Source organism: Coptis chinensis, chromosome 7 (assembly GCF_015680905.1).
Source record: "Coptis chinensis isolate HL-2020 chromosome 7, ASM1568090v1, whole genome shotgun sequence".
Taxonomy (NCBI): domain Eukaryota; kingdom Viridiplantae; phylum Streptophyta; class Magnoliopsida; order Ranunculales; family Ranunculaceae; genus Coptis; species Coptis chinensis.
The window spans coordinates 3,195,748-3,219,701 of record NC_141462.1 but is presented as its reverse complement, the minus strand read 5'-3'; the positions used below and the strand labels follow the sequence as shown (position 1 = coordinate 3,219,701).

Genomic DNA, 23,954 nt, shown 5'->3' with positions numbered 1-23,954 from the left:
TCGTCTCATTTAGAAATCTCGAACCTAGTTAAAAATCGTTCTTAACTTTGATTTATTTTAAATAGCTTAGATTTTTTGATTTTGCAATCATCTTTTGACACAATTAAACATTATCAAATGAGTTAAAATTTTGTAGAGGTGATCTTTATGGCTAGTTGAACACATCTACAAAAAACTAGGTTATAATTCACATTGTACCTAAAGTTATGGGACGTGGTATAAAAAGTATCAATCTAACATAATAGAGAAGCTAGACTGATCTCGAGGAATTTGAGTGTTAAGCGTTGGTCCTAATTGAAACTCTCAAAATTAACTTATGGCTTAGATCTAATTTAATGTCTCGAGATATGTATACAAATAATTTATGACTCAAAAATCCGAAGATTCAAAATGGGATAAAGCAATCAGAGTTCATATATATATATATATATGATACAAACTCATAATTAATAACGGTCTTACAATTGTACTAAGTCACAACTATTAAGGAAATAAAATCCCTCTTCAATTCCAAATTTAAGGCTTCACGTAAGAGTCTTTTCCTTTATACTGTAGTAATTCACATAAACTATCCAAATTGATTTAGGTAAATTCAAATAATAGATTAATCAAATTTGAATGATGGACTGAGAGAGTCAAGAAACAACTTAATTAATATATAAGGTAATATGGAGTTTTCTTCAAAATTTAACAGAAAATATCAAAGGTAAAAACAATTTTTATAAATTTTGTTAACTAGGATCAAAATTATAGTAATACTGACGAGCTAATGCACGGTTTGGGTTTTAGGAAGCACATACATGAAACTCCTTATGGTCCATTGGTTTTTTCGGACACATAAAAAACAATTACAATTGAAGCACAAAATCACATGATAATTGGTAGCCCTACAAATATGAATTTTATTAGATAATTGAAACATATATTATTGACAATTATGCAATGTTTTGTTTAAATGTTCAAATTAAACACGATCATTTGAACAGGGCAACTGAAAGAAGCTAAAACAATTTAAATAGGAATTGTACATCAAATTAAATTGGCATGCATGATAAACATAACATGCTCTCTCTCTATATAGTACCAATCTGCCATATATATTTTTATATAAATATCTTGAATAAAAAATTGGCTACTTTAGGGGAAATTTGATGTGATTATGTGAATGATATATATGCATTTGTTGGATCAATATTTGGTATTTCTTTTGTCAATTTAAAGTTGGATTCAACATAAAATAACAAAAAAGAATCTTCAGCACAAGCAGCTGATCGATCAGGGTGCAGTTCTTATCCGGATATTGTCGGATGAAATGTGCATACATATATGCATAATGAAATTAATTTTAACTCTTGGGGAGATAATTATTATCCTAATATCCTGTCTCCACCTAACTTTGTATTTAGTGTTTGTTTTTCGGAAGGTTGGAATTGTACGTTCTATAATAAAAATAATAAAAGGGTGATTTTGGACATATCTATAAAAACACTCCCATACCCCAATTTTAAAATAAATAAATAAAATTGTTTTAGACACATTTATATTCCTAAATTACATTTTTTTTTTAATTAAGGCGTACACATGACAAAACAATTCATTTATTATAATATGTTAATGACCTAATACTAAGTTTTTCACTTGTAATTGAAAAAGAACAAGTTCTTATTATCTAATAACCTTTTATTTAGCAACATTTCTCTCACTATTAAACATGCAAGCACCCACCATTTATTTGAATCAACCATACCAAAGTAATGAGGATGAATACCAACCTAATGAGGATGAATAAAAGAAATCGAAATCAAATTTTGACGAATGGAGAAAGAAGAAGATTGTTGGAAAAAAAATGCATGCGTTGTGTTTTTTTTTTGCCCCTATTGGAAATACCCATTTTTATTTTTATTTTTGAAAGGCAAGCAGGGTTTTTGAGAGGTCCCTTACCCCTATTTTATTAAAATGAAAGCACTAACTTGGTTATATGGATTAGAGTCTTACATATATTTTGCCCGAGGCATCATCATACAATTTTTTTCGTACATCCTCAGAAAAAGAGCTAGGTATAATTACCACGTACGTAACTTATGGATAGTATATTTCCTACCAAAATATCGACCAACTTGTTCACTTCTCGGATCGGAATACATGCATGTTTGAGAGTAAACATTTGTAATTGTGATGTTAAGCTATTAATCTCCCCCATCAGATGGTTGGCGCGCCATAGGTGTTTGTCCTTGTCTTTCAAATACAAGACAACTTTAGCAAAGTATGTCTAGGCTTGAATCCTGAGACACCTGTGATCCACAACAAGTTTGAGGCCTTGTAGCTCAATAAGATCGATTGTCGTGTACTATGATCTTCCCTGTGCAGCCACAATCACTTCCCATTGACAATTCTGAATTGTTGTTGCCCACCCACCTAGTGTACCCTGTAGAGACCCATCTATTTTGAGTGAACACATTCCTGTAGGTGGTTTCTCCCATACGCATTGCCTTAGTTCATGTTGTATCAGTTCCATAGATAAACCCCACATCTGCATGATCCTGTTCCTTTTCGATCCCTTCTTCCATTTCCAGTTTAAGAGAATAGAGTTTTGTGGACACAACTTGAATAAGTAATTTACTAACCTGTAGAGCTATCATGTTTTTGTGCTGGAAGATGCATCTGTTCCTTTCTTGCCACACACAATAAATAAACCCATTAAATAGAAGCCTTAATTAATATGTCCTGCTGCACCACTTTTCCCTTCGTTCTCAATTCCACCCACTCAAGTTCAGTCTGCCAATTCGCACTTCTTGGTTTATCATAGCCTGCTTATTGCTTCAAACTGTGTTGCCATATGAATTGAGCAAATGTGCATTGAAAGAACATATGTTCCTCGGTTTCCTTTTCCCTCCAGCACAACACACGTGTCATATCCATCAAGTACAGTACCCCACTCTTTCAACTTGTTTGTCGTTTTCAGTCCCCCCCTTGAGCATGAGCCATGCAATGAACGAATGTCGCGGAATTCTATTAGCAAACCAAACGAGATGGTGCCAAGAGTTTGAAGCTTTGGTGGTTCTTATGCTGTCATAGGTCTCTCTGAGATTATAATCACCTCGCTTTGTAGTTGTCCATATCACCTTGTCAGTCCCATGTCCCTCTTTTAGGTCTTCTTCAATGGCTAGAACAATATCAAGTATGTGAGCTCTGACACGTGCGGGTATACATACTCCACTATCCATCCACTATTATATTACTCACACATGCATTCAATCGATATGTTGAGTTATATGTGAGAGATAAGGAAAACTTGTCTTTCAAAATACCTTTGGGGTGCCATGGATCCAGCCAGCAGAACTGAGTACCTCTACCATCACCAATTTGGTGTTGAACTATGTTATGAGCTTCTTTCCGATTCTTCAGTATATTGTGCCATACCCAGGAGCAGTCATTGGGGATCTTGAGTTGCCAAATATTTCTATCTCGGATCAAATTCTTTGTAACCCATTTGGTCCAAAAGGTATTGCTCGAGTTGACAAGGTTCCAGAGTTGACAATACCCAAAATTAATTTGGGGGAGATTATTGGATTGAGATGATTGTTGGGGTATGACAAAAAATTTAGTTAGTTAAGGGGTATGGGAGTGTTTTTATGGGGTGTCCAAGATCACCCTAATAAAATGCTATAAATAAATGTAAAAGAAATAAATTGGAAAAAAGACCAAAAAAAGTTCATCAAAGGGGTGCAATTTCAGTGTCCCAAAAATTTAAGTGTTGGTATATGAGAAGCCGGAAAATTTGGTACTATGAGAGCATCTTTGATGGTGAGACCTAAAAAACACCAAATATTTTGAGCAAATAAACACCAAACCAAATAAACACCAAACATCTTCAGCCCAGACATTAAATATTCGACATTCGACATCAAATCCCGCTACTTTGGGTACACCGCGATAAAAAGCCCATGCGGCTTTCAAAAAACCGTGCCATATAAGCCAAAATAACAGGCCCAAACCCACGGCTTTCAGAAAACCACGCAGTGTTCACACCACCACGTGCTATCACCTTATAAACTAGGAAAGTTGCATGGGCCTAAATATAAAACCCACGCTACTTTTAGAAAACCGCATCGTTGAAGCCCATAATTCACTCAAAGCCCATGCGGTTTCCACAAAACCGCGCCATGTTCACAAAACTGCGACATATATTTGGTTTGGTGTTTTTTTGGTTTGGTGCTCAAGAGATCTCACCATTAAAGATGAAAAACACCAAATTTTCAAGAATTTGGTGTTTGGTGCTAGAGAGGTCTCACTATTAAAGATGCTCTGAGGCCAGAGAGATAGAATACGATTTGAGGGTACGGTCTCCCCTCTTTTGCAAGATTTTTTTGGGTATAGGAAGTCTGCCCTCTGAGTAATTAGAACCAGGGTGCACCAAATGTCCAAATTAGGAAGTAGAATAATATTCTAGCTAAATCCAATACTTAGACAAAGAAAGTTCACTCAAAGTTACACAAAAGACCAAAATAATGCACCATGCACGCATGAAGATTATGATCCTTTTTTTAAATAACTTGATAATTGGATTTTATTATTGTAAATAGAATGATTACATCAATCCCTTAAATGAGTTTATATAAATAGCCAATAAACTTAATAAATACATAATCAAATCAATTTATGATTTCCACTATTCTAGAATGTCCTAATCTACCATTCTAGAATAATAATATATTCTCATATTATCTTCCATTCTCCAATACTTTTTCCTCCCAATATCAAAAGTCCAAACCAACTTGGATGATGTTTAATTTGACTAAAGCGAGCACTAGAAATGGTTGATATTATCTTCTAGAGTCTAGACTACGTGTACAAGTAAGGTCCAAGTTAGGCTTTATTTGCTATCTATCGCAAAATACATGCATCTTCATTCTCAGTTCTCTACTTATTGATGAAAAGGTTTGTTGCAGCTCGTTGTACGTTGAAAACCACATTGACTGCTATCTTGCTATATGTTCTGGATAGTTAACACTCTCATTAGAGTCACTCCATCGACTTACAAATTGAATTAAAACCTTATTTTGTGGAAATGATCTTCTCACAATAGATATCATGCCAACAAAATTTCTTCCTATTTGGATATGTCTAACCTTGTGAAAATTAGTGTTCAATTTTGAACATTTATCTAGCACGCGGTAAAGAATTTTCCAATTTCATAATAATATTTGATTAAATTAAACATATTTGATATCAAGCAGGTTCTATTTACCATACTTTTTATACTATAGTTTATACCACACTCTCCTACAAAATAAGTTAAGTATTGATAGCATCTCCACAAATATTCGTCTCATTTAGAAATCTATAACCTAGTTAAAAATCATTGTCAATTTTGATTATTTTTAAACGGCTCAAATTTTTCGATTTTGCAATCATCTTTTGACATAGTTAAATATTTTCAAATTAGTTGAAAATTTGTAGAAGTGATTTTCATGGTTAGTTGAACATATCTACAAAAAGCTAGGTTATAATTCACATTGTAGGTAAAGTTATGGGACATAGTATAAACCATAGTATAAAAAGTATGGTAAACGGTTATGCGAAAAATTCTCATGATATATATATCGAAAAATTTTCTATTCTGATTAATTTGGATACAGTTATGCGATGCACCCATTAGTAAAAGTACTGGTGAAGTGCATACAAAGTTATGCGCATTGTAGATGTGGTAAAAAAATATGCACCCTGTTATTGTTCTGTCCTAATTCGACGCTATTATTTGAGAAATAAATTGCCTTTGTAACTTTGCTCTCAAAATATATCTTATAAGTTATAATAGGCATTAGGCTGATGATGACAAGGAGTGGCCATATACAATTATGCAAATCATACATATGATAATAAAAAAAATACAGAATTACCAAGGTATATCAAATCAAATACGAGCTTAGACAAAATTTCTACAGAATAACCAATATAATGCTTCATTGTTTTAGGATTGAAATCCAAGAACAATAAGCAGTGACAATCTTCTGAGACATATAAACATATACAGCAAATGAAATACTCATCAACAGCACGTCCTTCCAATCACCTTTAGTCTTGGGACTCATACTATCCTTCAATCTTTTGCCAAAATTTTCTAAACTAGCATAAAGTTTTAAAAACATATTCCTGCTTACCTTCTCCTCTTCATTCTTCTTCTTTGGTTCTAATGAAAATCTGATTGTTTCATGACTTTGACAATAGCATGAGATATATGGTCTTGAAGTTGGTCTTATAGTAAAGTTGCTCTTATGGTAGAAAGAGTTCATCATCTGGATTGAAAGAGACATTAGTTATAGCAAAACCAACTTCTGTTCAAGAGTGGTGTTATGCCGAAAGATAGAGATAAATTAATTTCCAAAAGCTCCAAGTTTTTTCTTTGGTCGAGAGAAGTATGCAAATGGATAAGAGGGGGAAAGAGAAGTATAACTCTGTATCAATAATTCTACAAGTATGAGATGGGCACGCATTTCCTATTGGGGAAATCATGTTGGGCTTCCTGCTGTTACCAAGTAGTGTATAAACCCGGATCATCACATTTGGGCCTAGCCTTCCTTATACAAGTGGATAGCGAGCTTCTATAAAGCAACTATGCAAGTAGAGGTCTCTGATTTGGACTCTGGACCAAACTAACACATAGATTTGGTCTCACAATGAAGGCCCCACTACCCAGTACCCACCTTGTCTTTTGATTAAAGGGTTTAGTAGCATTACCCTCATTAGATTAGATGAGACAATTAGAATTTCTCCCTTACTAAATGGGGAAATTAGGATCTTTATCTCTTTCCAAGTACAAAAAAAAAATCAATTTGGATTGACCTTGTTTTTTTTAGGAGGGAGATTCCACTAACAGTATGGTACTTAATTTCTATGTTGCACGAACGCGAATACAGACCCGGTGACTCGGATATATCTCAAAAAAGTGGGACGCGGACACGACAAAGGACGCGAAAATTAATTAATATTTATAATTTTATTTTATATAAATTGAACATTAAAAACTAAATTAAATGTATCAACATTCATAAATTCAAAACTATTCGGGATAAATAGCCATAAGATTAAGTTTAATATTTTCTAATCAAACTTTAAAAACATGTCATAAGTCTTAACAAAACAAAAAGTGGAAAATTTTAGTTTTTATAATATTATTTTGATTTATTTTTTATTTTTTGAGTTAAAATCCGTGTCGTGACCATATTGGCCGCGTCCTGACTGCGTTTTGACCCGTGTTCTGCGACTTGACCATATTGACTATGTCGGACGCGTGTTCAGCATCTGCGTCTGCATCCGAAGCAGACACAACCCATTAGTTGGTGCTACGTGCTTTAGAGAATGTTATGCAACATTATTAACAACTAATGGAACTCACAAGTCACAAGTGAGCTAAGGACCAATGGTAAAAGGCATTAGTAGACTCTTGATTCCACTAACAATTAACAGGGATATTTTGCTTGAACATTTGCTGGTCGAGAAGAAAGAAAAATTAGTGTTATTTTTGCAATGGTGGATAACTCTAATTGCTTGTCATTCTTTATCAAAAAAAAAAAAAAAAAAAAAAAAATGCTTTTCATTGTAGACTATGAATTACAATTTAAGTATTTGATGGATTAAAATGGTCAGAATCATTCTTTATACATATACATATGGAGTGAAGCTTTGCTGGAGAATCTAACCAAAAGTTCCCAAAAAAACTAATAAAACCTTGAGCCAAAGGGCGTGACATGGGACCCTTGCTACTTGAAGAGGTGAGACAGTGCATGATGCATAACCCATCATACATGTCTACTAAAGTAGAACTTTCCCCATCTCAATCAATTGAGATTTCATCCAACACTATTATCTGCTCATAACCAAAAGTTAAGGTGCTTGCAATTGGTAATTTATAGATAGTAGTCTATAGAATGTTGGTGGTGATTTCAAATCAACTTTTGTAGATAAAATCTGAATTTCAATACGTCAGTTAGTTCAGGATTTTTTTGTAACCAATATTAAGAAAAGTATGCAAATCTTGCTACGCATCGGTTTTTTTTAAGTCTTGAAATCCGTCTCTCGAGATCGATAGTTAGTATGGTTTCTTTAGATTCTAATTGTAAATGGTAATTATAATTATATAGGAGAGACTCATCTATTTATTTATTTTAAACAAAATGGGAGATAATTATGTTATTTAAGTGATATTAGGGAGGTTCTTTTAAATTATCAATAATAAAATAGGATTTGTTTTAATTTCAATGTCCAGGTAAGTGACATTAGAGAGGTGTTTCTAAATTATTAATAAAAAAAGGGATATTGTTCAAATTATATTAATAAAAGTGGGACTTATTCTAAATTTCGTGAAGAAGGTGTTTCTAAATTAAGTAAATAAAGAGATCTTAAATTGTCTACTCTATATTAGGAAGGGTATTTTGAAAGATCCGACTATCATATAGTGTAGATATTAGTTAAGAAGAGTAAAGAAAATTATCATATTTTTAGGTGATTTAATCGGGTACTCATCAAATTGCATTAGGATCGACCTTCGCTCAAGCGATAGTTAGTATACAACTAAGTGGTAAACAATAATAACCCAATACATGCAGATAACCGACTACTATTTTTTTTTAAAACTTTTTAGCCGGTTTTATCATGTCTGTCTGACATTAGAGACCAAAAAAAAAACAAATTATATTAATTGGGACTTATTTTTCTATCATGTTCATACTTTGAGTGTAAACACTTCGAGTGTTGAGTTATGAATCAACAATGGGAATTGAAATTGGTGACTTCATCCAATTCGAGTCGTGTCCCGTTTGAGTACATACTTAAACTTGGTTGGGTTGATTAAACTTTATTAGGTTGATTAAATTTGATTGGGTGAATTAAACTTGATTGAGGTGGAAGATTGGGTTGGTTAAATAAACTTGATGATTTCAAACTTGATGTTTTTTTTTAAGTTTGGGTGGAAAATTGGATTGATTAAACTTGAGTTCGAGTTTGCCCAAACTTGATGAAGTCGCTTCGAGTTTGGATTGATTAAGTGGAAATTAATTTTTAAAATGAACATCGTGACAAACAAACCAAATTTTTTATGTCTAAACGACACAACCATGTTGCCCAAGAGAGTCCCCAAACGACCCTGCCATGTTGTCCTGAAGACTGCCCAAACAACCCCACCATATCATCTAGCTAAAAACCAAGAGTTTTGTCTCAAACAACACACACAGACCATTGAGTGTACACTCAAACTGCATGGTGAGGTCGTTTAAGTGTACGCTCAAACTACATGGTGAGGTCGTTTAAGTGTACATTCAAATTACATGGCGAGATCGTTTGAGTGTATGCTCAAACTACATGGTGAGGTCGTTTGAGTATACATTCAAACTACATGACGAGATCGTTTGAGTGTACACTCAAACGACATGGATAAACCGTTTGAGTATATACTCAAACGATATAGTGAGACCGTTTGAGTGTACACTCAAACGACCCGAGAGTTTCGTTATGGCAAGACCGGTTGGATTGGTTGTTGGGCCTGAAATTTGATGGCACACTTATAATATTTATTTATTTTTGGGTTGCCCAATCCAATTTGATGAGTGCCCAATAGAAGACCCGGTTTTTATTGCATTTTATCAATTTAAAAAAAAAAAAATGTAATAAACTAGCAACCGCGATATCTTTTTCAGGAGTGACGAAAAAAGAAAAAAAAATTGTAACAAACTAACAATCCCACTGGATCATGGGCAAAAGTGGTTTTGGTTGTCATTTTCCAAGCACATGCTATTGGAGAAGATGTGACTGAAGTCATATCCTTTGTCAATAAGAAGGTGGAAAAGGAAGAGGACATGGGAGGGAGACAAAGCTCTTTATCAGGAGAAATGTTTTGCTCTTGGTGTTTTTTTGCTATTAGTAATCGAGATGTAGGGCCATGTCAAAATGTATTAGCAGACTAGCAGTTACCGCTAGCTGAAAGATTCCCGTTGCTAGTTGCTACCAAAATTTTAGACCATTTTGGAACTGATGATCGAACTCAATGAATTCAGGATATATGAGTACGTTAATGCTTTTAATTGTTGGAAGACTCCTATGAAATGCCCAACGAAACTTTCCCTAACGTAATTAGTTTCTCTTTTAAAAAAAATTTATGCTACAACTATTTTCCATTTCAAAATAAGTATGGTGAGCACTTGAAGATCATACATTATGTTGGTTTAAAACAATACATTCAAGTATCAGAACGGCTCTGGGGTTCATATGCCTAAGTTTTACATAACAACTTACAGGTCAGTTAGTCTTCGAACCAGCGTGGATAGATGACTTGACCTGGCCTTGGGCATGCTCCCCGAATGTCCATGTTTTCTTGCTGGCTCAATGCGTGAAGTGGAGATGGAGGCTATTACATTCATCCAGTGTGGCTAGGACGCGGTTCGAAAAATAAAAAGTAGCACCCATGGAATTGTTTGTGCTCTGGTGCTCGCCACTGTAATGCAAAATTGCTAATGCTCATAAAAGAGATTAAAGAGCATAACTAAAGCAAAAATCGATGATTAGAATTGACTTAGAGCACAAAGTTTTGAGAAAATAATATATCTGTAATATAAAATCTCAATTTGTCATGTCATTTACCCTTTGCAACTACAAAATTATGTCTATTTTTCAAACATAAAAGTACCTTGCCTAACTAACTCTTTGTTTATTAAGTTATTGCATTTTCTTGAGTACACATGACAATGGAAGGGCCGCCCATAATTCTACCACCCCTTTCCCATAAGTTTGCCAGCTTGTATAAAAAAAACAACTGAAATAAAGTTTGTATGCCTGAAAACTTTTTGGGAAGAACTTCACTTCAATATAATTCTTTAGCATCACGATGATGAGTGAAGAAGAGTAGGAAAGAGGAGTGGGCCTAATCGACTTTAGTGTATGATCATGTTGCAAATGCTAATAATGGAGTTTGCTCACTCATCCAAAGCATGTATGTTGAAATAATTGGTACAAAATACCAACTCAATTATCTGAACATTGAACCACGAATCAAGTGCTCACTCCAATGTCAAATTTACATACTCCATGTCTCCATGTTTATAAGTTTGAACACTCGGATACTTTGAATTCAAAAAGTAACTAATGTGATTCGATTCTAAGCGCGTACCAGCATAAGTTTCTTCCTGCACCAAAAAATGGGCTTTCTTGGTTATTCATTTATTTTTCTTGGTACTTCTTTCAATCTTTCCTAGTTAGTCAAACAACATTACAGAAGCATGGTACGAATAAGTGACCAACACGGCTAGACTAGAATAACTTTAGCAATTGAACTTCTGTCTCAGGAAATTTCCATTGACTGAATACAGTTTTTATTGTTCTGTTGTAATGTTATATTCTGTTGTCCGTGTTTAGTAAGTTACCACAAATATTTACCTCGTACGATAGCATTTTTCTCCAACAGATTTGACTGAACTTTCAAAGTGGAAGAAAATTTAGCCATTGGAAACGTTTGTCTGTTGTCATAGTTATATACTCAATCTAAAAAAACAAGTAAACATAGGAATGGGAATTGTCAAGAAGCTGTTTGTCTTTAAAGACTTTAAATAAGGAAAATTTACTTTGACTGACTGAAAAGCATGTCCATTAAATTCTTGGTTGTTCAATTCTCGTGAAAGAAGAATTTTCAATCTATTCATACTCCAAAAAGCTACTGTTCAACCCTGTCTTGTTTATTAAAGAAACAGTGAAACACAGTAAAAAAAAGAAAAAGAAAAAACATCTGGTCAGTGTAGCTATAGTACCATTGCCCTGTAGGCTTGTACTTACTATTCACTGTTTCTTCTACAAAAGGGTGGGTTTTTTTTTTTCCCTCAGTCTTCAATGTTCTGTGCATTAGTGCATAAAATCATTTTCTTTTTTTTGAGTGAGTGGGTTTTGGAATATTTGAGCTGATTTTTGTTCTTGGGTGTTTGGAGTTTTGAGGAGAAGAAGTCTTTAATGGGGTGTTAGTTTATTTCTTGTGAAAGTGATGGAGTGCTTAAAAAATTGAAAATTTTATTTTGGAGAAGTTGGAAAGGAGGGGTTGTTGGGTTTTGAAGGGTATTGTACTGTTTGTGGAAGATTTGATGACTTTGGTAGAAAAGTTTGAATGATTTTCAGTATAAATTCAAAGTCTTCAAGAGATATAAAAGACTGAGTCTTTGAGCTCAGTTTGATGATCTAAAATTTTAAGTTGAGGCTTCATTCATTCAAAGCAATCAAAGTTGGAGTTCTTAATTTCTAACTTTGGAGTTTTAGAAATGGTATATCTTGCTGTTCATTTTCTTGATTTCTTCAAACCTCACTGAGAAAAAAACGAAAAAAAAAAAACCTGCAGAAGGAAAGCCTTGATGATGATGTCTTTCTTTACCTCGTCTCCTCTTTCCTTGGTTTGGGTTCTGTGCAATGTTTTACTTCTAGTTGTTGCTCAGCAGAATGATCAATTAACAATGGTTGCTCTAAGAAAAGAGCTTTCAATATCTATGTGGAGTAGCAACAGTTCTGATTACTGTTCATGGACTGGTGTTCAGTGCAACTTGAACAAATCACTGGTGGAGCATCTTGTTCTTTCTCATCAACAGCTCCAAGGTAATGTAACTATAATCTCCGAGCTTAAAGCTTTGAAGTGGCTTGACCTCTCTGCAAATATGCTGCAAGGAACAATTCCTTCTGCCTTTGGTAACCTCAATGAGCTTGCTTTTCTTGATATGTCGTTTAATAAGTTAGATAGCGCAATTCCTACGTCTTTGGGTAATCTTAGAAACCTTAGATACTTAAACCTCTCGAATAACAACCTTACAGCTGAAATTCCTGTTGAATTGCAAAGTCTAAAGAACTTAATACATCTCCAACTTTCTGAAAATAAGTTCAATGGTAGCATTCCTCTCTGGATTGGGAATTTAACCAATCTGAAATTTTTCACTGCATATGAGAACAACTTAGGCGGTGCAATTCCAAATAATTTAGGTTCTGTTACTGAACTTGAGGTACTGAATCTTCATTCCAACCAGCTTCAAGGACCCATACCAGATAGCATTTTCTCTATGGGAAAGCTCGTAGGTTTGGTACTGACCATGAATAAGTTGAATGGCAGTCTTCCTACATCGGTCGGTAATTGCAAAGGACTTTCAAGTTTTCGAGTTGGGAACAATATGCTCATAGGAAATATTCCCAAGTCCATTGGCAATATCAGTAGCCTGACCTACTTTGAAGCTGATAACAACCATCTCTCGGGTGAGATTGTCCCGGAATTCGGTCAGTGCTCCAATCTTACTCTCCTCAACTTAGCTTTTAATGGCTTTACGGGGACCATTCCTCCAGCGCTCGGGGATCTCACAAACCTACAGGAGTTGATTCTATCTGACAATAGTCTCTATGGAGATATACCAAAATCCCTTCTTCGGTCCAAGAACCTAAGCAAGCTTGATCTGAGCAATAACAGGCTCAACGGAACCATTCCTGAAGAAATCTGCATCACACCGAGATTGCAATTCTTGATTTTAGGTCAGAATTCGATACGAGGGGAGATACCTCGCCAGATTGGAAACTGTGTTAAGTTGCTTCAATTGCAACTTGGCATTAACTATCTCACTGGTAGTATCCCTCCAGAGATTGGTCAGATAAAGAACTTGCAGATCTCTCTAAATCTAAGCTTCAACCATCTTCATGGAGTGCTACCGGTGGAGTTGGGAAAACTTGACAAGCTGGTTTCCTTGGATGTGTCTAACAACCGGCTTTCTGGAAATATTCCCTCTCTATTGAAGGGCATGATGAGCTTAATAGAGGTTAATTTTTCCAATAATCTGCTCACAGGTCAAATACCCATCTTTACGCCTTTCCAGAAGAGTTCAAATTCAAGTTTTTCAGGTAACAAGGGACTGTGTGGAGAGCCATTGAGCTCTTGTGGGAAGCCTGTTGGACCAGGCAATGATGGTTACCATCACAAAGTTTCCTATAAAATCATTTTAGCTGTTGTTGGTTCAGGCCTGACAGTTTTTGTTACGGTAACAATTGTTGTTGTGCTGTTTATGATGAGAGAGAGACAAGAAAAGGCTTCCAAGGCTGCAGGAATTGCTGAAGATGGAAATGGTGATCCGCCAATGATCATAGCAGGCAATGTTTTCGTCGAAAATCTCAAACAAGCTATTGATTTTGATGCTGTTGTCAAAGCAACTCTGAAGGATTCAAACAAGCTCAGCGGTGGGACTTTCAGCATAATTTACAAGGCTGTTATGCCTTCTGGGTTTATTCTGTCAGTCAAGAGGCTAAAATCAATGGACAGAACAATAGTTCATCATCAGCACAAGATGATTAGAGAGCTGGAAAGACTAGGGAAGCTCTGTCATGAGAATCTGATGAGACCCATTGGGTACGTGATTTATGAAGATGTTGCTCTCTTGCTACATCCTTACTTACCTAATGGAACCTTAGCTGAGCTCCTACATGAATCGTCTGCAAAACCTGAATTTAAGCCTGACTGGACAACAAGGCTCTCCATTGCTATTGGAGTAGCAGAGGGGTTGAGTTTTCTTCATCATCTGGCCATTATTCACCTTGATATCTCTTCTGGTAACATATTTTTGGATGCTCATTACAAGCCTTTGGTTGGGGAGATTGAGATATCGAAGCTTTTGGATCCGTCGAGGGGCACTGCAAGTATCAGTGCAGTGGCAGGCTCCTTTGGTTATATACCGCCAGGTACTAATCATTGCTGACTTTTGATCATATATTCCTTTGTTATGGTTTAATGATCCTATTTTGACATGTTAAGGACTGGTATATAGCAACAATTAGAGAGAAAAATGGAGAAATAATGAACATGTTATACACTAGTCTTTTATAGGTGTATATGAAATCATGGAACAGCAGACAAAAAAGCCAACGCGAACATTGCACTCGTTGTGGTACTTTACCACGACGAGTAGATGACCCTCCTAAAGAAAAACCTTCAGGCACTATGTACAATATGGCCTACTGATCGACCTTTTTATTTCTTGTTTTTTTCTTTCTTTGAAATCAGAATATGCATATACAATGCAAATGACAGCACCAGGAAATGTATATAGCTATGGCGTTGTGTTATTGGAGATCCTCACAACTCGATTACCAGTTGATGAGGCCTTCGGTGAGGGGATAGATCTGGTAAAGTGGGTTCACAATGCGCCAGCAAGGGGAGAAACCCCAGAACAAATTCTTGATGCAAAACTTAGCACTGTTTCATTTGCTTGGAGGAAACAAATGCTTGCAGTACTAAAGGTTGCATTGCTTTGTACTGAAACTACGCCAGCTAAACGGCCTAAAATGAAAAAGGTAGTGGAGATGCTGCAAGAAGTAAATGAAAGCTGATGTAATATAATCTTTTCACGACATTTCTGAATCCGTGGAATCAAGGACACATCCTGTGGCTCTGTGGCTGGTGACTCGATCCTTTGGAGATTTCGGCTCAAGTAGAACAAATGCATCTCGAAGCAGAAATGTGCGTAGATGGTTACTCCATATATTAATCATCAATTTGTATTGTATTAATATGTAAGAAATGAATATTTGTAATTCTTACCAAACTCTATTGAGAAGTGTGTCCATGAGACCAAAACTTCCAAGTAAAAACAGATCAGTATAAAATTTTGCTATTTTGTTATTTCAATTCTATGTTTGATAACAATAGCCATTAGGCCTTTATTATGCCTACAGCACTGCAGTATAGTATACATTATACAAGGGTTATTATTTTACTAAAACATCAATATCCACATTTATTCATGGTTGAATAAAAGCTGACTTTAGATGTAAACGGGTTACTAGCTAGAATCTCATATTCCATAATAACAAGCTAGCGTAAGTCAACTTATATTGAGGGATACCTTCGAACAAGACTTCTGTCATGTTTGAAAATATACGCGGATGATGTACAAATATTTTTGGACCCTTTTCAATCTTTCATATGATGTTGACTCTGAAACTTCCCTAGAAGACTTCACCAGTGATGAGGTATGTCATATGTGAGGATTATATAAATGAACTGGAGCCCCCAAAGGGTGGAATTCGAGTTAAACTAGCCGAGTTTTATCATGCTCAAGCTCGGTTTGTTAATTACACGAGCTCATATAGTTAAACAATCGAGCTTGAGCCGAGCCTGAGCTGCTCGGTTATTTTACATTACAAATATGTTATTTGAGCTAAACGAGTCCAGCTTCATCAAGCTCATTTGTTACACAAACTTTAATTTGAGCTGAGTCCTTAAAAGAGCGAGCTCGAGCTGAGTCCGGCTCAAATTCCACCCTTATCCAGAAGCCCACAAAAGGCCCAAACCACAACACAAAAGTATAAAAGCCCGGCCCGCGACCCTTCTCAAAATTTCAAATTATTTGTGATTAGGGTTTTGAGTTTTTTTAAGCTCAAAAAAAAAAAAAAAGAAAAAAAAAATGGCATCGTTTGGATCAATTAAATCAGCGATATTTGATAAAGAAGAACGAAAACAGTAAGCTTTACTTGAAATTGAAAAAATTTGTCTTCTTTTTAAGATTAATTAGAAAGTTTTGATATTTGCAGACAATATCAAGCTCATATTCGTGGACTTAACGCTTACGATCGTCATAAGAAGTTCTTAAATGATTATGGTAAAGTAAAGACCATTATTTTTATATGGTTGATTACTTGAATTGCTTTTGTGTGTATGCCTTTGTACAATTGACTGATGGATTTGACAAATGGAAACTAGGAAAAAGTATGTCACAAATAATAAGCTTTTTATTTGTGGTTTCCTAGTTCCTAAATAAACTGGATGATGAACAGTCCCCTCCAACAAGGAAGGAAGGGGGCTACACGCGTCCTTACATTTTATACGCTGCGTCATGTATATTTATTTTAAAGAGTTGGTTTATTTGTTTTTCAGCTGGTTTTTATGGAAAAGGAATAAAGACTAGTGATGTTTTGCCTATCAAAACGGATCGTGATACTCTTAGAGAGGGTTATAGGTTTGTCACTACACTGCAGCTACAACTTCTTATTATTATTGACTCTAACTGATACATTGATTTATTACTTTGATTAGGTTCATACGTTCTGAAGAAGATGATATGGATTCCTCATGGGAGCAACGGCTGGTGAAACGTTACTATAACAAGCTTTTTAAGGAGTATCCTGAATAAATAGATGATGCTTTGCATTCTTAAGGCTTTCTTGTTTGGATTCTGACATTCTGTGCTGTTTACCATCTATGTCTTACCAAATTCATGTTGAATTCATTTTTTTTTTCTTTTGTGTCTCTCAACATTTGACACAGTAGTGTTTCAAATAAACAAGCCTGTCCTATTGGCATGTCTTATAAAACATAGGTATTTTGAAATTTGTGGAAGGGTCTTAGTTTATCCTTAAATCTGTTGAAGATATTGCATTGCTGACATGTCAAAATACAAAAAGGGAAAGGTATGCCTCACTTCGTTATATATAAAATGGTGTCAATGCTGCATTGATTTTCTACCATCACCGTTATTAAGTGGTATTTTTTATAATGGTTTTTGATAGATTGGGCTAAGGTGGAGGATAGAGAAGGAAGTTATATCTGGTAAAGGTAATTTATTATTTTCATGTTCCTTTTTTGGACCCCATTCTTTCTCATCAAACTTATAGTGTTTTTGTTTTTGTTAGTTATTTTATTTGAACATAGTAATGCTTCCAAAAGATCAAATGACTCATTGCATTGCACTTAATTGGCAGGGCAGTTCATATGTGGCAGCAAACAGTGTGACGAAAAAGATGGATTAGCAAGTTACGAGGTTAGTGCTTCTCCTTATATTCTCATTTCTGGTATGTGATTGAATATATTGTATTATTGTATAGGGTTATGCTTTAAAATATTATGACAGTATTCCAGAACATAGTGAGGCATAACCTTTAAGGAGATGCAAGGCTTAGTGTAATATTGAATGAGAGAATGCTAAAACAGTTGTAGCAATGAGAACATTTCAAAACAAAACTATAAGGATGAAAGAGATGCTAAAATACATTATATCTAGGCATGTTGAACAGAATCAATCCTTATAAGCCTAAAAGTATGAGTTTCTTGATGTAGCCTTATAAGCAGTAAGAACATTTTATTATATTCAAAATATACTACTGAGATACTGCTCATATACATATCTAATCTCATCATAGGTTGGTTTGGTCTAGAATTTGAAGTTAACTACAAACAAAAGGATCTGTTTTGTTGAGGAAACACCTTGCAAGGTCTTAAAACTTGTTATAAAGACAGCAAAGAGGAGGAGGGGTTTCAAAAATTCTGTCATCCAATAAAATTTGGGGTTACATTTTCTTTTCGTACGTAAAACATTACTTTTTTGCTCTTATGTGAAATTTATTGGTCATATTCCTTCAATTTTTTCTACAGGTAAACTTCTCCTATTATGAAGCTGGTGAGAACAAACAAGCCCTTGTGAAATTGGTCTGTTGCAAAACGTGAGTTGGTGCTTATCCAGTTGTCTCATTGTTAGTGTAGTTGCCATAGTGTCGGGCTGGAGATGTGATCACATATTTATATGGTGTTGTGTCCCGAGTAGCATGACCAGGTTTTCTATTGATAAACATAAGATTTGGTAGAACAAGTGTATAAAGTTATATTGTTATACCACTGGTCAAAATTTTGATTTAAATAGAAGAAATGCCACAAGTAGGTTTGTGAAGTTTACCTCACATGAATTTTCTTAAACACGTTAGTCGTTTCACTTGCACAGTTGCCCTTAAATGCTTAATGCTTTTTTTGGTGATGTTCTTAAGATGCGCAGAGAAGCTTGTGTACAGAAAACTGAAAGAAAAGGAGGAAAGAGAGAAAAGGGAGAATGAGAAGCAGAAGCAGAGAAGAAAAAGGTAACTGGCGGTCCTCTTTTTGCTTATATTATTAAAACATGGAGGCAAACTCTTCAGGTTGATGCTCATCTCTTAATAGAACTGACTTTTAGCCTACTTCTAGGGGAAGAAGTTCAAGCCACAGCGATAAGGATGATGAATATGAGAACAGAAGAGGTTCGTTTTCCTACTAGTTTACCTTTTGCATGCAATATCATTGTCACTGTGCTCAGTGCACATGCATTATATTGTCATTCTGAACCCTGTGCACTTGCTTCCTTCTTTTCATTGTTTGATTAGTCTTTGCTTGCCTTATTATTTGTGGACCCTGAGGGTTAGCTTTGCACAAGTTTAAAATTTTCATTGTAGAACACAAGGGGTTGCATTAAAGAACCGAGTCTGATCATGAGATTGTCTATTCACAATTGGTTTAGGATGCCAAAATCCAAATAGTGCACTAAGAGTCGTTGCAAGATATATACTGCAGAACTGAGATTTTCTAACAAAGTAAATTGTAGAAATGGAAGTGTTCAGCCTTATCTTCATGATCGTGCATGCGGCGTTCACTTTTTGGCATCCTTAACATACAAAAATGTTTTGTATGTAGCAAACTTTGTTCAGGAAGAGTGAAATTATTTACAAGGTTGTGACAGATTCAATTAACGTACAAAAATGATGAACTTCTTTTGATCGATATCTAGATTATGGTCAGTTTCAACTTGCCAAAGTTAAATAAATAGAATATGGTCAGTTTTGTTATCTGTGGAGTTCGATAGAAGAAAGTTAAAATCCTTTTTACCGACTCGGGTGGTCCTCTACAAATGTTAAAGCTGCACACGAGCAGTTTTTATGATGTTAATAACTTATTAAATCACCGTAATCTGCAAAGTAGCATATAAGGTTATGAACTTTTCAAGGTTTTGTAGATTGTGCATTTATCTAAGTTCTGTACAAGATAATATTCATGTTTGATTTATTTGATTGTCATTTATGTATTATTACATGCTTCTGAACTTGCGGTGGATGCTACTATGTGCCAGGATCTCTCACGACTTGACTTAGTTTCTTGTCAGTCTCTTGGTGTTGTTCCATTAAGCTTTACTTGTTTGGGTTTTGTGGACAGAGAAAAAACCCTCAACTTCGACAGATGATCAGAAGAATGACGATAATGAAAACTTTGACGAATTCCTCACTGGAATGTTTCCATGACGTTGTCATAGTGGACATTCGCACCAAATACAGGGCTAGAAAATCTATATTTAGGTATAAGATAAGAAATCATCATCCAGCTTCAACACACCTCGACGGGTCGTCATTGTTTATCTACCTCAACACACCTTCACTACCCATCATCTGCCGTGATTGTTAATTATCTTGTAAGGTTTGGCATACTCCATAAATGGCGAAAAATTACTGTTCAAACACTTGTGTTTCTTACTTTCTTAGTTATGTTTATAGTGTAAAACTGTAAATTCATGAAGTTCAGAGAATTAATGTAAACCACAACTAATTAACTTTTTAACAACTAAAGCAAATCCCCAATTGATTATTTCTTCTTTGCAGTGGATTGTATAGTAGGGTAATAGCAAAAGTATGGTAAAGACAAAAAGGATTTACACGTATATTTCATTAAGCTCCTCCTTGGTACAGGGGATACAGACATTCAAAAGTTTACAGTTAAACAATCCACTCGAGTTTTAACTGTCATCCTAATAACGGATATTTGTGGTGGATAACTTTCCTATCTTTCCCTCTCACTTTCTCTCCAAGCCAAACTTCAATGGCAACTCTAAGCTACAATCCATCCAAACTAAGAAACCATAAACCTCAACCTCACAAACCAGCCTCTCTCTTCAAACCCATCAAAATTTTATACCCCTCATCTCATTTCTCCACATTCTCTCCATCAAAATTTTCACACTTACGACTAAACTCTATCTCAGAAAGCTCAGTTTCATTGCCAACTGACCAACCCTCCACCCCTTCAACTATAGAAAACAGCTTCAATGAAGATGAAGTTGATGATGATCCCACTTCAGAAGTGAAATATTTTGATCCAGAAATGGACCCTGAGAGCATTTTGGAGTGGGAGATAGACTTTTGCTCAAGACCAATTTTGGATATTAGAGGAAAAAAGATTTGGGAGCTTGTTGTTTGTGATGGTTCACTTTCTCTTCAGTTTACTAAGTATTTCCCTAACAATGTTATCAATAGTATTACTTTGAAGGATGCGTTGGTCTCAATCAGTGATGAACTTGGTGTCCCATTGCCCGAGAAAATTCGATTTTTCAGGTTTGATTAAGTTGTTTAGTTAACTTACTTGGTACTAAATTTACTGGACTACTGTTTGCTTAATGCTTATGTAGTATAAATTTCAGTACTCAGCCTCTTTTTACTGATAACAGGTCACAAATGCAGACAATTATAACGAAAGCCTGTAAGGAACTTAGTATAAAACCTGTCCCCAGTAAACGGGTAAGTATTGGATGGTTACATCCTTTGTAAGTCAACTTCCACATAAGTTTCAACTTTCAACTTTCAAAGTATCTCCAGTGCATGAAATTTGGAGGATGTTTTGATTCGGTAAAGGACTACTTTCAGTGCTTTTACTAAGTGGTCTGAATTGTGACTAGCTCATCATAACTGAAACTCTTTGCACTCTTGTCTTGGTAATGAGCTAATGATATTACAATGGTTTTCACTAAACTAAGTTTGTATAGTGATATGATGCAATTAAACAGTTTTGCAATGGTTGAACGACAGTTAGAATGAGGATGTAATATCCCCTATATTTGTAAATGCAAATGGTGTAGCTGCAATTTACTCGTTTCTTTGCTGAAGCTATTTGACACGTCTCTAAGCTATGTTAATGTGTTTTGTCCAGTTAATTAGCTGAAATTAGGCATTGGTGTCAGCTTCTAGTTCTTACTGCATCTGCTCCGCTCTTTTTTATTCTTAATTTTATGCTATTACATGCAGTGTTTATCGCTACTTCTATGGTTGGAGGAGCGTTATGAGACTGTATATATCCGTCATCCGGGTTTCCAACAGGGATCTAAGCCGCTTCTGGCATTAGATAATCCTTTCCCAATGGACCTTCCTGAAAATCTTATCGGAGAGAAGTGGGCTTTTGTTCAGCTACCTTTCTCAGGTACACAAATCAGATCCTTCTGAAGATGGCATCCATATATTGAATGCTGAAAACCATATACGAATGGGCACCATGGAAAATGCGTACTTATAGCTTATTTAGGCATTGTGTATGTTGTACTGTTTGTGAGTTTATAGATGTAACAGTGAATGATAGTCAAGCTGTTTCAAAGATTTCTGTTCTCACAACCTTGACATACTGCTTAAGTTTCTATTCTCCTCAAGTCAACTATATAATTCCATGTTTCTCTTTATCATGGATTCCATATGTTTTGTAATACAAAACTAATTATGTTTCCTTACTCTCAGCTGTTCAAGAAGAGGTATCATCTTTGGAGAAAAATTTCGCTTTCGGCTCAAGCCTAGACTTGGATCTGTTGGGAATCGAAATTGACGATCAGACACTAATTCCAGGAATCGCTGTTGCATCTTCACGCGCTCAACCTCTAGCAGGTAACTTTTGAACATAATGGCTCCTCGTTGCATGGAAACAAAATAAGCTCTTAACCTGCAGAATGATTTGTTTGAACATAAGACTATACTGAATGTCTGAATCCCTTCATCTAGCTGAAGTTGTGTAGTACTGAATTTGTTCATGGCCATTGCCCAATCTAAATAGATTCACTAAACAGATTTGAACTTGGTTTCTTGTTAGAGTAAGTACACTTAAACATCCATCTAAGTAGAAGTATTGAGTATTGGTGCTAAACAGTTTTACTTGATCCAGCTTGGATGAATGGTTTGGAGGTGTGTTCAGTAGAAGCTGATTTGACTAAAGCTAGCTTGATTCTATCAGTTGGAATTTCAACGCGGTATGTTTATGCTACCTATAAGAAATCTGTGACTACAACCCAAGAAGCTGAAGCTTGGGAAGCAGCAAAGAAAGCCTGTGGTGGTCTGCATTTTCTTGCCATTCAAGAGAACCTTGATTCAGATGATTGTGTTGGCTTCTGGCTTCTATTGGACTTACCCCCACCCCCTGTATAATAATTTTTTCCTCTATCAACTATGTGAGGGACATATATTGTCATCAATATAAGACCGATTCAAATGAGACATATTTGTGTTGGTCACGTGTTCTCTTATATCTATTTTCAAGTCCCTTCAATTCTCTCATCAAGTCCCTTCAATTCTCTCAGTGAATTCAAAATAGGGGGTTGTGTGAGTACATAATATTCATGTCCAATGAATATCAGACACGCGTCCATCACCAAAGACAATTAGCTTGTACTAAACGAACTAGAGTCACCATCTCCAGCACGCTAGAACAAGCGACCAGAGCCATAGCTGATAAGATTGCTACGCTACACTCAGTTCATGGTCAACCAAGCAACCTAAGAAACAAGTCACCTTCGGTTACGCATAAACATTAAATATCGTCACTAAATGGAACACTAAAAGTGGATCTCATTTAATTCATATTAATGGAGCACCAAAAAGGGGAAGAAATTCTATATATTTCCTCTCTACTCTCTAAATAAAGAGGGAGAATTCTATGTTTCTTCTCCACTCTCCATTTTCTCCGTTCACCATCGATCATTTGATCATAGAATCCAAACGAATGAATTACGTTCGACTTGATTCCAGTTCGTCAGAGAACACAACATTATTCTCCCCAAATTTTCTACACATAAAATTCGCCCAATTAGAACATTTACAAACTACATATGTTATTATTGTATTTTTAAGACGAATAATGAATTTGTGTGAAAACATCCTACCTATATTAATATGGGTTCTTCCAAAATGCTCACAGTGAGCCACATTAGCAAAGTTTTTAAAATAGTCTTTACTTAAAAAGTAATTACTTGAACCGAAATAATTAAATTTGGTGCCTTCTACTAAAAATAACCCAAAATTTCTTTTCTTGTGTTGGAAAATATAAAATAAAAAAATTGTCGTTTTTAAATTCTGTGGGCTATTTGTAATTAAAA

At 35.3% G+C, this 23,954-nt stretch overlaps 3 protein-coding genes and 1 long non-coding RNA gene across 4 annotated transcripts; 3 read left to right on the top strand and 1 right to left on the bottom strand.

Annotated features, from left to right (window-relative positions):
• Positions 1-10,147: 10,147 nt before the first annotated feature.
• Positions 10,148-11,037, bottom strand: LOC147485249 (uncharacterized). The gene is made up of 2 exons (XR_015201756.1): positions 10,679-11,037; positions 10,148-10,486 (listed from the first exon to the last, which is right to left on the bottom strand). It is a non-coding gene; the product is annotated as an uncharacterized LOC147485249 (long non-coding RNA).
• A 624-nt stretch (positions 11,038-11,661) lies between these two features.
• Positions 11,662-15,673, top strand: LOC147485248 (Leucine-rich repeat protein kinase family protein). Its single transcript, XM_086569745.1, has 2 exons — positions 11,662-14,727; positions 15,050-15,673. Exons 1-2 carry the CDS (start codon positions 12,381-12,383, stop codon positions 15,373-15,375), a joined length of 2,673 nt encoding a protein of 890 aa, XP_086425871.1. The 5' UTR covers positions 11,662-12,380; the 3' UTR covers positions 15,376-15,673.
• Positions 15,674-16,360: 687 nt separating this feature from the next.
• LOC147485247 (folate-sensitive fragile site protein) lies at positions 16,361-20,419 on the top strand. Its single transcript, XM_086569744.1, has 11 exons — positions 16,361-16,507; positions 16,579-16,646; positions 16,922-17,003; positions 17,081-17,164; positions 17,415-17,454; positions 17,554-17,599; positions 17,746-17,804; positions 18,416-18,483; positions 18,802-18,891; positions 18,995-19,047; positions 19,994-20,419. Exons 1-11 carry the CDS (start codon positions 16,452-16,454, stop codon positions 20,077-20,079), a joined length of 732 nt encoding a protein of 243 aa, XP_086425870.1. The 5' UTR covers positions 16,361-16,451; the 3' UTR covers positions 20,080-20,419.
• On the top strand, positions 20,351-23,076 carry ATAB2 (RNA binding protein). Its single transcript, XM_086569743.1, has 5 exons — positions 20,351-21,162; positions 21,276-21,345; positions 21,850-22,021; positions 22,330-22,473; positions 22,748-23,076. The coding sequence occupies exons 1-5, from the start codon at positions 20,651-20,653 to the stop codon at positions 23,005-23,007; spliced, it is 1,158 nt and encodes a 385-aa protein (XP_086425869.1). The 5' UTR covers positions 20,351-20,650; the 3' UTR covers positions 23,008-23,076.
• Positions 23,077-23,954: the final 878 nt, after the last annotated feature.

Excerpts from the sequence above, each read along its gene's own strand:
- ATAB2 (XM_086569743.1), top strand. The coding sequence starts at position 20,651 with ATGGCAACTCTAAGCTACAATCCATCCAAACTAAGAAACCATAAACCT. Across the intron at positions 21,163-21,275 it reads GAGAAAATTCGATTTTTCAG|GTCACAAATGCAGACAATTA; the intron begins GTTTGATTAAGT and ends TACTGATAACAG. Across the intron at positions 22,022-22,329 it reads TGTTCAGCTACCTTTCTCAG|CTGTTCAAGAAGAGGTATCA; the intron begins GTACACAAATCA and ends CCTTACTCTCAG.
- LOC147485247 (XM_086569744.1), top strand. The coding sequence starts at position 16,452 with ATGGCATCGTTTGGATCAATTAAATCAGCGATATTTGATAAAGAAGAA. Across the intron at positions 17,004-17,080 it reads ACTCTTAGAGAGGGTTATAG|GTTCATACGTTCTGAAGAAG; the intron begins GTTTGTCACTAC and ends TACTTTGATTAG. Across the intron at positions 17,600-17,745 it reads GGAAGTTATATCTGGTAAAG|GGCAGTTCATATGTGGCAGC; the intron begins GTAATTTATTAT and ends CTTAATTGGCAG.
- LOC147485248 (XM_086569745.1), top strand. The coding sequence starts at position 12,381 with ATGATGATGTCTTTCTTTACCTCGTCTCCTCTTTCCTTGGTTTGGGTT. Across the intron at positions 14,728-15,049 it reads CTTTGGTTATATACCGCCAG|AATATGCATATACAATGCAA; the intron begins GTACTAATCATT and ends CTTTGAAATCAG.